A 14,273-nucleotide genomic window follows, 5' to 3' on the forward strand; every position below is an offset into this window, starting at 1 on the left:
CAGAAATTTCATGTATTACCAATGTCATCTATAAGAGCAAATGGGAAAAAATGATAAACATACTTCAATTATATTTTCTACATACTCCAATCTTTGTTCTCTTCAAAGTTAGTTGATGGACCCTCTCAGCCATCAATAGTGTCCTATACCAAATCATGAAGACCACCTTGTTATTTGATCATTATTGACGCCTTCATAATTTCCTTCAAATAAAATATTTGGAACACCGTTAGGAGTTGTTCCTACCTCTAATAAAATTACCAAACATCAGGAGTCTCTTCTAGGGTTGTGATATCAAACACGTTGTATGTCACCATTTATTCAAGGAAAAATATGTCTTTCTTGAGGATCTTCATCTCCATTGTGTCGTCTTGGAGGTTGTGACAATCAAAATCTCTCATTTGATAGGTCAGCAAATAAACACTCTTCAGTCGAATCCATTGGTTGTTGGTTCTCTATTTTTTTAGCATCACAAATATAAAGAAGCTACAAACAAGGATTGAAAGTAGAATATTATCTTGCGTAGATCTTGTTTCTTTTATAGAGAAGGTCTTCATGTTGATTTTGATGGATATTGTTGATGAAAAGCCTCTACCTTCTTTGTTGCATTTGTAAGATTCTTTACTAGCTCCCATGTATATTCTTTAATATTATATTCGTACCAATGAACAAGATATTTTAACTTATTTTGGCACTGCCTTGAGTCTAAGACTTCTTCATTTTCTAATTCTTTATTATTGTCTACTTCTATAAGAGGAGGTGGTACTTGTCTTCTTCTTGATATATCTATTTTCGTATATGGTTCAAGAAGAGACACGTAAAATACTAGATGGATTTTTATTGACTCTGATAGATATAAATGATATGCAACTGGATTGATTTGTGCAAAAATAGAAAATGGTCTAAGCCTACGATAATCCAACTTGTCTCAAGGACGAATAGTCTTGATATTGTGACAAAATAACCATACCTTATCATCCATGTGGAATGCTAGTTGTTCCTTTTAATAGATATTTACATTGATCTTTTGTTGTTCTTGAGCTTTTTTTAAGTGCACCTTTATTGTTGTATATAGCTCTCACAAATGATTTGCTAAATCTTTCGCCACAAGATTATCAATTTTTGAAAAAACAAAAGTATCAAGTCATGGATGATAATCATAATTAATAATAAAAGGTGTTTATTGAGTAGAGGAATGTATCAAATTATTATATTCAAACTCTGCCAATGGCAAAAGAATTATCCAATCATCTTGTTGGTAGTTGATGGTACATCCTAAATATTGCTCCAAAACTTGATTAATACACTCCATTTGTCCATCAGTTTGAAGATGGAATGTCAAAGATAGTTTTATATCCGCTTTTAGAATCTTGAAAAGAGTCCACCAAAATCTTGATACAAATTCAGTTCTCCTATCCGATATAATATCTTTAGGTAATCAAAGATAACAATAGAAGTTGTCAAAAAAGAGTTTAGTTATTTTTTCACTTATGATAGATTTTGTACATGCCATCTTTATATAATGATCTACTATCACAAATATAGAGTCATAAGAACTTGAGATTGGAAGATTTGTAATGAAATCTATAGATACAGAAGACCATGATTGTACTAGAATGGATAATAGTTGAAGAAGTTTATATAGTCGATGACAAGGAATTTTTGATCTTGATCAAATGTCGTATGACTGAACAAAGACTTTCACATCCTTTCACATTTATGGCCACCTAAAATCTCTGGATATAAGCTCCAAAGTCTTGTTGTATCCAAAATATCTTAATGCTAGAAAGTCGGGACGTGCTTGAAGAACACATAATCATGTTTTTTTTTTTGGAACATATAATCAACCTTCAAAATAGAGTAGGTTTTTTTATAACTCAAACTTAAAAGCATCTTAGAATTTTAAAAAAAAATTCTTCATATTGTGAATAAGAGTATCAGAAGACACACTTGATTGGATTTGTTTCACAAGAATTGAATTAACAATCAATGTTGATTTCATTATTTAAAGATGAAAATGATTTGGCTTCAAGAGAATCATTTTTTGTTGATCAAAAGATGCATCTCTTTCTTTTGATGCAAGATAAGAATGTCTAGAAAAGACATTTGACAAATCTTGTTATTTTTTGGATCAATATGTGATCTTGAAATCAAATCTTGATAAAGACATGCTCCAACGAGCTTGGTGATGATTCAAAATACGTATTGACATAAAATATTTGAGATTCTTATGGTCTGTATACATGGTGACTAGATTGGAAGCACCTTCTAAATAATGATGCCATTCTTGAAATGAATCCATAATTGCAAGAAGCTTTTTGTCGTGGATTTCATAATTAATCTTGGCTGTTGAAATTTTTTTGGAATGAAAAGCTACTAAGTGAAGTTTATTATCTGTTCCTATTTCTAATAATATGGCACCTAAAATAAAGTCTGATGCATCTGTTTTCATAAAAATGCCTTTGAAAAATCGACGTGATATATGATTGGTGCAGAAACAAATGCTGATTTCAAAGCTTCAAAAGATACTTTAACTTCTTTGCTCCATTTAAGTTTGTCTTTACATGTCAAATGTATAAATGGGGCTGGAATTTGAGAGAAGTTTTTGATGAAGATGTGATAATAGTTGACAAAGCTCAAAAAGCATTGAACATCTCTTATTGTTTTTGAAATCTTCCAATTTATAATAGTTTGAACTATCTTAGGATCCATCACAAGTCTATTATTTGAAATGATGTATCTTGAGAAGTCAACTTGAGTAGTGTAGAATACACACTTTTCTATCTTAGCATAGAGTCTTCCATCTCTTAATTTTTGTAACACACGACGAATATGAAGTTCATATTCATCTGTGTTTTTATAAGAAATCAAGATATCGTTAAGATAATAGATAATAAAATTATCTAAAAACTCTCAAAAAATATCATTTATAAGATGATAAAAAGCTACTGGTGCATTTGTAAGTCTAAAAGGCATGACGTTGTATTCAAAATATCCATATTTAGTTTGAAACACAATCTCATGTTCATCTCTTTCTTTAATTTGTACTCGATTGTATGCTCCTCGTAGTTCTATTTTTGTTTAGATCTTAGCTTGATTCAATTAATCAAGAAGTCTAGATATCAAAGATAGAGGGTACCTATTTTTGATGGTGATCTTATTGAGTCCTCGATAATCAATAGACATTCACAATGATCCATTTTTCTTCTTCACAAATAAGATCGGAGCTCTTGCTAGCGATTTAGAATGGCATATAAAATTCTTGATAAGATTTTCTTCAAAATATTCTTTGAATTTAGTTAATTCATTTTGTGATAAACTATAGATTGATCTAAATGGTAATTGAGCTCCTTCTTGAAGATCAATTGAGTAGTCATAAGAACAATGTTTTGGAAGAGTATCCACATTTTTCTTCTCAAATACATCTTGAAACTTTTGATATTGTCTTGAAATGCCACTTGAAGTCTTTGTATCATTAAAAATAGGTGTGGCATAAATGACACAAGGTGATCTTACTTTTACAACATGCAAGAAAGCTCTCGCACCTACAAATACAAGTTTTATTGTACTAGACTTATGACTTTCTATTACATTAATTTTACTCTTAATTATACTTTTAGAGAAATCAAGAGTACGAGAAATCCAATCTACACAAAGATTATTCTTTTTTAATTACTATAAACCTAAAATGACTAGATTAGAGGAAAATCTAATTATATTAAAGATTACACAACTACTATGACTATTTATTACTATATTTATAAGAATTATTTCATGAGTAACATCTCCAAAAGACAATTGTCGACCATCTATGACTTATGTATGAACAAATTTAGTTTTTTATACGTTTAAAAAAAAGCTAAGGCTCTTGAATCTATCAAGGGAGGGTCTTTATAATTATTAGGTCTTTAATGCACATCTATCATAAAATAAAGAGAGGGTTTTGAGGAGAAGATAAGACCTTTATTAGAAATTGTACAAGATTCCAACTACACAATCCTTATTGTAGCTGGATAAATTTGTTTTTTGACACATTATTTTCTTTGATAGTTGTGCTCTTCATTTTGTAGTTTTGTCACTTCTTTGAATAATGTTGAGCAATGTGTTTAGATTTTCTATAATATAAGCACAATCTTTCTTGATAGCGATGAGTCTTTTCTTGTTTGATAAGAGATTTAAAATATAGTCCATCAATTTGTATATCCTTTACTTTTGAATGTATGTGTTGAGGAGATGTTGGTGTTGCCATCAAATTATAGTAATATTAAGGTCGACTTATATGACTCTCAGATAAAAATTCAAAAAGTCAATTATTGCATTTCATAGCAAAGTCAATTGCTTGACTTAATGTTAGAGGATTAGATAAGTTGAGCATTAATTTCTTTACTTCATATTGTAATTCATAGAAAAATTGGCTAATAAGTGTAGCATTATCCTACTTAATATTAGTTACAAGTTATCAAAACTATGAAGCATATAATGTTACAAATCAATTGCCTTATTGCATAATACGGATCTTGTTGATTGCAATACGAATTGTATCATGTTTTCTATACATGGGCCAAAATTCTGCCAAAAATACCTCTAGATTATCTACTATTGGATCTCATTGTTTAAGAAAGATGAAAATCATGATAATGCTAAACTTGAAAGAAGTGTACCAATGAATTTAACTTGTAATCATGGAGTTGGATAGTTTTGAGGTTGAAGTTCAATCACAAGTTATACTTAATTGATAAATCTTCAAAATTTGGATCTTGTACCATTAAACTTCTAGGGCATGGCAACTCTTGGTTCTCTAACACTTGAAGGATGTTCCACCATGGATGGAGGGACATGATTTGGTAGAGATGTTCAGGGAGGTCTAATTATTTCTATATCCTCACTTCCTGCCATTCTTATTGATCATTGTAGTGGTAAGCTAAGTTGATGCATTGCAAGCATTAACTCCCTCAATTGCTCTTGTATTTATGCCATTGCACTCTTCATTTCAACAACCTCTGCGATAATAATCATTAAAAGAAATATCTAATATTGTTGAAGAAAAATAGAAAAAAAGATTTGAAGATAAAAAAATACTAAGAATAATATCAGTTTAAAAGAGGATAATTTGGAATTCCTAATATGCTTATGTCTTATCATGAAAAAGAGGTAATCCATTTTTAATCAAGATAAAATAAAACTCTAATATTGTAAGTGTATTCTTATCAATCTATCAAGGATATGAATTGGAAGATGATGCATAAACCAATGAAATCCATATTAAAGAAAAAATGACAAAATAAAAATAAAGAAGTATATATATTAAAAAGAAATTGGAATGGCTTATTGTCAAAAGACAAGAAAACTTGAGACTCTTGAAACTAGAGTAGAATCAAGAAAAGAGTTGATAAGAATGAAGAGAACTTCACTCTTGTCTCAATATATACTATTTAACTAGGAACTACGTGGCAATATTTTATAGGACCTCTAATATGTGTTGACTTTGTAAAACACATGCCTTAGCTTATAAGGCAAGTTTTCTACATGTAGATCACATAGTTAGCTTGTTCTTTAAGCTATCAACTTATTGACCACGTTTCTAATCCAAAAAGTCAATTAAAGACACCTATAAAGTCAAAGAAGAGTCTATTTAGCTTCTGGAAGCTTCCATAGAAGATATTATGGAATTAACATACTTTTACATCTTTTTATCTAAATCATATAAGTAATTATTGGTTTATATGTATATGTCCATAATAATCAACCATCTTTGAAGAAAGCAAAGATTGGAATATGTTGCAAATATAATTTGCCACATCTTGGACTGCTTCAATATATGAAGACCACTCCTTAAGGAACTCGTTCCTAGAAAGAAGGATAATGTCATGGACATATAAATTTATCCTAATAGTTACTTATATAATTAGGTAGAAGTAAGTAAATATAGATTAATTTCATAAAATCTTATAAGAAAGCTTCTTATAAGCTTTATAAATGTTATTATTGATTTTAGATGTATTTATAGGATAGAAACTTGGCTAACAAGTTAACCATGTGTTAGTAGCTTGTAGAATAAGTTAACTTCATGTAGTAGCTTGTGGAACAAGCTAACTATGTGGTGCATACATAGATAATTTGGCTTGCAAGTTAAGACATGTAGCTAGCAAAGTCAATACGTTTTAGAGATCCTATAGGACATTGCCACATAGCTCTTAGTTAAGAGTATATATGGAGGCAAGAATAAAGCCTTCTTCACTCTTGTCAATACCTTTCTAGTCTTTAATCTTATTCTAAGACTTTCTAGTCTTCTTTTCTTTAGCAATAGCCATTTTAGTTTAATAATATATCATCTTTGAGTGACTTTCTAGTTCTTTTTAGTGACATAAGAGTGCATTGACAATTTTCTTTCTTCGAGATTCATATCCCTGACAATAAGCTATAAAAAATATTTTAGCAAACATTATTTTAAAAGTTACAATATCAATAGAAATGCATTTGATAAAACCATTTAGTTTGGAAGAAATTAAATAATCAAATATATATATATAAAAACCAATTATTTGTAGAATGGATATAAAAAAATTTATAATAATGATGCACTGCAAAATCTAATATGGTAACTTGGATTTTAATTGCAAATAATATCTTTTTTTTTTTCTTTTTTTTTTTGATTTAGATTAGATTCCAAAAAATTGTTGAAGAAAATAAAAACTAAAGTAAGAAATTCCTTGTAGAATAAATTAGTTAAGGTAGAATGTAGAATAAATTAGTTAAGTTAATTATAGAATAACTCTTAATTTAACTTGTACAAAGGTGAAATATGATATTTGTTACAAATTAGTTAAGGTAAGAAGAATATGAGTAGTTGATGCACAAGAAGCCTTGATTGTATTATTCTCTAAGTAAGTTATTATAGCCTTACATTTATATTATTCTAATCTACAAAATCTCTTATGTTATTAATAAATACAAAAAATAACTAAAATTAAAAAAATATAATATCAAGATTTTGAATAGATTTTAATTCCAAATTAAATTAAAAAATACTCTAATATTAGGCTTAGAATTGGTAGATCTTAATTAACAATAATTAATTTATAAAAAACCAACTATCTCTTGTCATTTTCAATTGTGTGGAAGAAATATTTTTAGTGAAATACATATTTTTAAAATTGATATCTATATTTTATTTATAATAATAGCTAAATTGCATAAGATGGAGAGAAAAAGAGTTAAATTTATATGAAACCTCCAAACAAATAGCTTTATGGCAAAAAAAGAAATAGAAAAAAAAATACATATTTACAATTGAAAAAAAAATCTTTTATTATAACTTTTCAAATCAATTTCTAAGACTAAAATAATTCTTGTTTGAAGAAAGAATACAATCCCTTAAATTTGATGATTGGATTAGATTATATAAATCTAATAAAGTTATATTCTTTGGATATGTTTTCCAAATAAGAGCCTATTTTACATCAATCCAAGCATAATCATAGTTTATATTACCTTATCCTACAATTTTTAAAATTTATAAAGTAGAAACATAATTAATTGAATTTACTCAACAACATCTGACAATCTGAACACCTTAGAAATAGTTCAAGGATTTGTTGAAATTTTTTATTTAGTTAATGAAGTCAAATCCAAATAGAAATCTTTGAAAGACATCATCTTGTTCTTTGGCACTTTTGATCCACACAATTACTTGTAAAGTGAAGAATGCAATTTTATGGCTTTTATAACATAACTTGATTGTAAACTCTTTAAAAACCAACAAGCTCCAAAGGGTTTTATTGTTTCAAAATAAAAGAATAAATTCGAATGCCTTTTTGACTTTTAACCACCACCGATCAATGTAAAGAGAAAAATCCTTTTGTGTAAAAAGAAAAAAACTGGTACTACTATTTAGACAGCAACCTTCACACCAAGCGAAAAGGTAACTAGTCCGGAAATAGGAAAAGGTAAAAAGTTTCAAAGGACAGGCGGGTGTGATCGAGATACCCCGGGTAGGCTTTGAGAAGGAGCGGGCAGCACACAGGCCCTGACCGCAGAAGGTGGCCTTTGAAGCGGCGACGTGGCGGTGGGATCTCCAGTTGGGTCCATTGAAGCTCGTGTTCGTCGGCGTGACGATTTTTCGACAACACCACGCTTTTCGGTGCTTTCAATTGCCCAGATGGTTCTCTCTTAGGGTAAGCCGAGTTGGGTTGTCTCACAATGGAATCGTAGTTGGGTCCTACCGCTCCATCTGCAGGGATTTCTGTCCTGAGCTTTGTGTTTTACTTCGGTTTAGTGAAGAAGGATGTGATCGATTGCGACTCTTCATTTCATAAGGGGCAGTGTTGTTTTAAGGAGATCGAGGAGTGTTGGCGTTGTAGGAACTGTGACACGCGTTGCGTGAATTTGCCGGGGGTGTCAGGTCATTCTTCGTGGTTTTGGAATTGCGGTGGTTGTCGCGGATTCGTGCGTCCTCGATTTAGGGTGGTTGGAAAATGACTTGTTGCATCTGAGTAGCGAAGAGGAGCTTGATGGCTGCATTATTTGCTGCTCGGCAGCTACGCCATCGGTCCGCTTCCATATTGAGGGGCGTGTTTGGTCCGGTTAATGAAGCGGGTGCGGTTTGTGGTGCGGCGACTGCGGCGGCGGCTGCTTTGAAAGCACCGTCTCCTCTGTGGAGATCGCAAATGACATCGACTGTGCATTCATGGTCGGCCCCTAATGGTCGCTTTGGAAACTGGCGGGAGGCCTTCCCATCTGTGAGGTGCCTCCTTCTTTCTGCTCTCTTCTTTTTCCTTTGTTGCTTGTTCTTAGTTTATGATTTTTGGTGTCGCTTGATCGTATCACAACTGCTTCTTTCGATTCTCTCACAAGTTCCTGTCAGGGTTTATAATTGGATTATTTTTCAGTCTATTCACTGGGTTAAATTATTCGGATTTTTGTCTCGATGGAAGTGCTCTGCCCATGCTTGTTTTAGCAGTTGTACTTTCCGGCTCTTACAGATTCACATCCTAACTATAACCGATGCTCGACGATTGAAGAATGGAATGTTGGATCATTTAAGATTTCGGAATTGTAGGATGATGTGGATCATACTAGTTAACATTGAATTGCCGAATGAGATAAGCAATTGCTAGAGACGAAGGAGGATTGGAGAAATTGTTGTTTAGTAAATAACTTAGATAGGATGCGAGTGGAATTCTTCATCTATTTTAGCAGTTCAATTCTAACCAGGGGTTGCGCACGAGTTGCTTATTAATCCTTGACGTTTCATGTTGACGATAGATACAATTGACATACATGAGTACAGTATGAGACCTTATAGCTAGTTTCAATCCTTGCAACTTTTCATAACAGATCTTAATTGGTTTGGACTTTGTTTGATCAAACAGTGGTTGGGACACAACGAGAGGGCTCGCTACAAGGGCTGGGAGAGTGGATGTGGGAGCTAGAGCAAGGCAGTTACAAGCTCGACGACTATGGACCATCGCGTTGTCTGGAACAGCAGTAGCAGGCTTTGTCATTGTTATTCTGAACACATTTCAAGAGAACCTCATGTTTTATATTACGCCTTCACAGGTACAGGCTCCTGTTACAAGGCAAAGGTTATACTGATTTATGTGAATTTGTAATACATTAAGGGTTTTATTTTATCAAATGAAATCTGTATTAGAGAGTGCAGCTATTTAGGTATTTGGAATACAAGATCAGTAATTTCATGCCACCTGTCTGTGGACACAGTTGAGTCAAGAGTTGACCATTGTAGAAGATTCTTAATAATTGTCATGTTTTTTCATGCTAATCCTTACTCCATTAGTATACTGGATGTAGTCGGGAGGTTATCTGTAAACCTGGCTAGTTTTAAATATTGATTGAGGAATGATTTCTTAATATATTGTTGGCTTACGCAGGCTTTGGAGAAATTCTTTCTTGATCCCAAGAAAAATAGATTCAGGCTTGGCGGCTTGGTTTTGGAAGGCAGGTTAGGTCATTTTCGCTTACCCCTCTGTCGCTTAATTTTGTATAATAGCTCACTATTCAAGCCTATCGTCACATTTTTTTTCATTTTTGATGCACTTTCAAAGTTGCAGCCCATCAAGTTCCGGGGCCTTCTTAATCGTTTGATGGTTGTAGTGTAGTCGGAGCCACTGAAAGGATTGTTACACAACAGTCCGACAGGAAACTAAGAATTCTTGCTTTCATTCAGATGGTGGGATATAATGTTTTTGCCTGATCCTTACGCTCAGATTCTCCCTAAATCCCTAAACGTGGCTTGCTGACTGTTACTTTTTGTGTTGTTGCTGTAGCGTACATCACTTCAAAAATTCCACAGAGATGGAATTTGTTGTGACTGATCTTGAGAATGAGGTATGTTGTTGATTAGGATTCTCTTCCTTTTTTTCACGTTCTTAAGATTGGATGTTGTAAGGTTCATGTTCGGGTGCAGTTTTAATTTCCCTTGGTAATATATCTATCCATTGACTGATCCTTGTGATCTCGCTTTCTCTTTTGGTGATGGATCTGCTCCTTTTTGTTAGGGCTCCTTAGTATACCGGTAGTTGAATCTCTTAAATTGACAATCACCTTGCTTTGTCAGATTCTTGTGAGGTACCGAGGAGCATTACCGGACTTGTTTAGAGAAGGTCACTCAGTAGTGGCAGAGGGTTTCGTTAAACCGTTTGAACAGTATCCAGGCGTGCCGCCAAATAGTGCTGACCAACACGCAAGCCTCACTGCTAAAGCGAAGGAATGCGGTTGTTATTTTGCAGCTATCGAAGTTCTGGCTAAGCATGACGAGGTAATTGCTGTTGTAATATCACCTGTAATGGAGAGGTAGTCCAGATCCTTTAAGTAGTCAGCAATTGAACTGCGCATCTTGCGCATGATTATATGTGTATATTTTCTGCATTAACTTTAGATATCTTGTAGTTAAGGCTGTTAATTGTGTCGGGGTGCAGAAGTACATGCCGAAGGAGATTGCCGCCGCAGTGGCAAAGAATAAAGCAATGCAAGAGGGTCTAGAAGTTCCAGCATCAGGTTCAATACCTACTGCGAAGGTATTAGCTGTTCCATCTGTTCCCCCTGCTGGTGGGGGTCCAAAGAAGAACGGAGTTGCCCAAGCGCCAGCAGTTGCTCAGAGTTATGAAATCAATGCTTGAATCTACAGTTGATTGTAGACAGTAATTGAGGTCGAGAGTTTTGAACATGGCTTATTACAGCGAACGGTTGGATCAATTTCAGAATTTTCTACAGAAGTTTATAAATTTATCATTTTTATCAGTTTACAATTAGTCAATTTTGCAGACGGTTAGAAGAGAAGATTTGAGTGTGTCTACAGCTGTGTAGAGAATAATTTGACATGATAGAGACATTCTTCCGAGTGAATTACTTCATTATTGAAGGGCATAAGCGAGGGGTTGTTTTTTATTTTTATTTATTTTTATTTATTTATTTCGGATGCTCGAAACAAATCTCCTTTACAAGGTGTTATTAAAAACCATGGGTCACTTAATTTGATGAGAAAGCTATTTTTTGAATTAGAACTCTTGCTTATTTACCATATTGCTACATGATTCGTTTATCGCATGCTTCACTCAAAATTACTGGCCATGCTAGTTTTGCAACTATAGAAGTGGATAATGTGCTCTGATGTAATGTTAGCAGGAAGGTAGAAAGAATGCCAAATTTTAGATCAACTTTTAGTCCAAACGCGGTGACATCTGTCTTTTCTCAAACGCCTGATCAGACAAAAGGTCACAGGTCTTGGTAATATTCATATTATTACGCTAGAAAGGCCACCGTCCTATGTGTAGAAGTGTGTCCACATGATATATTAATCCCAGATCTATCTAGCATTATTACTGTAGGAATTGTGTTCTGTGCCCGCCAAGCTTGTCACAGCAGCTACCCACCAGATTTCTTCGTGCAATTAAATTACATCACCAGATTTTGTAATGGACAGCTTCAATAATGATACTTGGCTAAAGCACATCAAAATAGTCCACTATCTATTGTGTCAACGCTTCTCTTTCATTTCTAAAGTGCTTTGAGCACTGATTTTAATGAGTTGAACATAGGAGCGATTGCCATGCACTCCATGAACCAAAAGTGTTCAAGTGAAGCGTGACTGAATTAGACCACTTGAGAATGAATGACATGAAATTGTAGATTCATAACTCATGATGTAGCAGCGCAACAAAATGTAACTTAGAATCATAGAGCAACAAAGACAATCCAAAAATCTTAATATTTAGAAGTATGCAGCCATTTGAATTTCCTTTCTTTTGTAGCCGCATTTTTCATAAAAGGCTGCATTTTCAACGGAGCAATCCAAGATAACCTGCATAAAACACAAAATGCAATACTTAGGCAATTAGAAATTCATTAATCACGCTCTTCGACAATTTTCCGTCTCAAACCAATGCTATCGAAACGTTTCAACACAAAGAAAAAGAAAAGAATTTAAGTTGGCTATAGAGCACAAAGCCAGAAAATCAGAAGAATAATTATACGCTAAATATAGGGGAGAAGCTAAAAGACCTTGTAGCAGCCCTTGTCCTTGGCAAATTGTGTCAGAGACTCAATTATCCTGTTTTTGCATCTCACAATAGCTGAATGTCAACTCAGAACTAGACTTGTTCTCTTAACGGATGCCAAGGGGATAGTCTTGCTTAAGCATATTCCCACTATGTACAGTGAGGGAGCCATCTCGAATGTGTGTGATTCAATCACTCAATAGAAGTGGCAGCAAGCAACGGAGTCAATCACCACTCACCTTTGACCAAGACGCTGGCCTCGCACAGTCTGATCGACCACAACATCCTCAATATGTCCCACCTGCATCACTTTCAGATCTAGTCATTGTCATTCGCACTCAGATACATTCCGCAACATTGCAGATACCTTAGACATAAGCAAGTTTAATAGATGCTCGACAACTGCAACAGAAGTGATTACCTTGCCACAATTGCGCAAGAATTTGTGCTCTATTAAGACGGATCCGGTTGCTATAATCTGGCCTTTCTCTGTGTCTGCTTCATACAACAAGAGTTTAATGCATTTGGGTGTATATAATGCATCAGATCTACTGAAAATAGATTAACAAACAACGCAGGATAGGCACAGAAGAGCAGACACCTTCGATCACAGCAACATAGTGATCATCTCCAAGCTCTTGAAGATATTTCACCCTCTCTGCTTAACGACAAAAGGAATTATAAGATATTTCCGTGACTTTCAAAATAGCAGCGTAGCAGAATAGACCAGTACAATTTCAGCCTCACCATGTCCGACTTAAAGTAACCTTGCAATGCATTCCTAATTCGTGCATACTGCTGAGAGATCAAAGCCTCAAGGGTACTCAAAGAGCTGCTACGCTTGATCATTTACGCATTGGAAAGAACACGAGCATTGGGCAATTTTTCGCAACAGAAGTTGGAGCAATATTCAAACTGTGATATCCAAGGCAAAGTTGAAAGGCACAGGTGATGCCCTGATTCAAGGGAGTACAGAGGACGCTCACCACCAAATTGCTCCTCTGAGACGGCCCCCGCGACGGTCAGCTGCCCCAGCAGCTGCATGAAACCTGTCCGATTCACATTGCTAAACTACAATTCAATCGTTCTCGCATTTTTGAACAAACCCCTTGAGCTCTTAGAATTTCAGCCAAACCTCTCGAATGAGTTAAGAATTCCTTGCAGTTGCCACAATCAAATTTCTCCAATTCATAAAGTAATCTGCATCCTTACACCTTACCACATTTTCCCTAGGTCCTCTGACACGCTGAACGATCTGGTTTTCCCACTCAACCCCACTCCTCATACTCCACCTTTGCCACTCCTCCATTAACCTAATCCATCTCCCCTGAAAGAAACCATGTGCGTCGATGAAAGTAGAATTACGGTACAACGTACCTTTGTCGAAGTCGGAAATTGCAAGTGCCCGCAACACGAACCTCTCGGAATCCTTGTCCGCCATGGCCAGCTCGAGCTCGTGCAACGATGTATGACAATGCTTATCAAGGAAGGATGTTATGAAATGCCCACCGAAAACGCATCACGGTCCCACATTTCCTATTTGTAGAAACCCTAAAGATGAAAGCACCCAGAAAATGATGTCTGTTTGAGATTGAGGTAAAGAAATAGATATCATTTTCTGGGTGCTTTCATCTTTACAGTTTTTAACTGTAAAATATACCCAGAAAATGACGTCTACCTGTAAAATGTAAAAGAATAACAACAACAACAACAACAATAATAATAATAATAATAATATGGATGCGGTCTTGAATAGCT

The 14,273-nt window shown here is 34.3% G+C and overlaps 2 protein-coding genes across 5 annotated transcripts; one reads left to right on the forward strand and one right to left on the reverse strand.

Annotated features, from left to right (window-relative positions):
- The first annotated feature begins 8,226 nt into the window (after positions 1-8,226).
- On the forward strand, positions 8,227-11,522 carry LOC112291335 (cytochrome c-type biogenesis protein CcmE homolog, mitochondrial). Its single transcript, XM_024538571.3, has 6 exons — positions 8,227-8,743; positions 9,372-9,558; positions 9,891-9,961; positions 10,287-10,347; positions 10,577-10,777; positions 10,938-11,522. Exons 1-6 carry the CDS (start codon positions 8,511-8,513, stop codon positions 11,136-11,138), a joined length of 954 nt encoding a protein of 317 aa, XP_024394339.1. The 5' UTR covers positions 8,227-8,510; the 3' UTR covers positions 11,139-11,522.
- A 466-nt stretch (positions 11,523-11,988) lies between these two features.
- On the reverse strand, positions 11,989-13,976 carry LOC112291337 (glucosamine 6-phosphate N-acetyltransferase). Of its 4 annotated transcripts, none has more exons than XM_024538575.3 (7): positions 13,893-13,976; positions 13,502-13,564; positions 13,117-13,173; positions 12,937-13,010; positions 12,755-12,816; positions 12,520-12,568; positions 11,989-12,319 (listed from the first exon to the last, which is right to left on the reverse strand). In XM_024538575.3, the coding sequence occupies exons 1-7, from the start codon at positions 13,954-13,956 to the stop codon at positions 12,230-12,232; spliced, it is 459 nt and encodes a 152-aa protein (XP_024394343.1). In that variant the 5' UTR covers positions 13,957-13,976; the 3' UTR covers positions 11,989-12,229. The 4 variants fall into 4 exon arrangements, with proteins under 4 accessions (XP_024394343.1, XP_024394344.1, XP_024394346.1 ...); XM_024538576.3 differs by having other exon boundaries at positions 13,502-13,581; positions 13,735-13,976; XM_024538578.3 differs by lacking the exon at positions 13,117-13,173.
- Positions 13,977-14,273: the final 297 nt, after the last annotated feature.

Source organism: Physcomitrium patens, chromosome 14 (genome assembly GCF_059467195.1).
Source record: "Physcomitrium patens ecotype Gransden chromosome 14, ASM5946719v1, whole genome shotgun sequence".
Lineage (NCBI taxonomy): Eukaryota > Viridiplantae > Streptophyta > Bryopsida > Funariales > Funariaceae > Physcomitrium > Physcomitrium patens.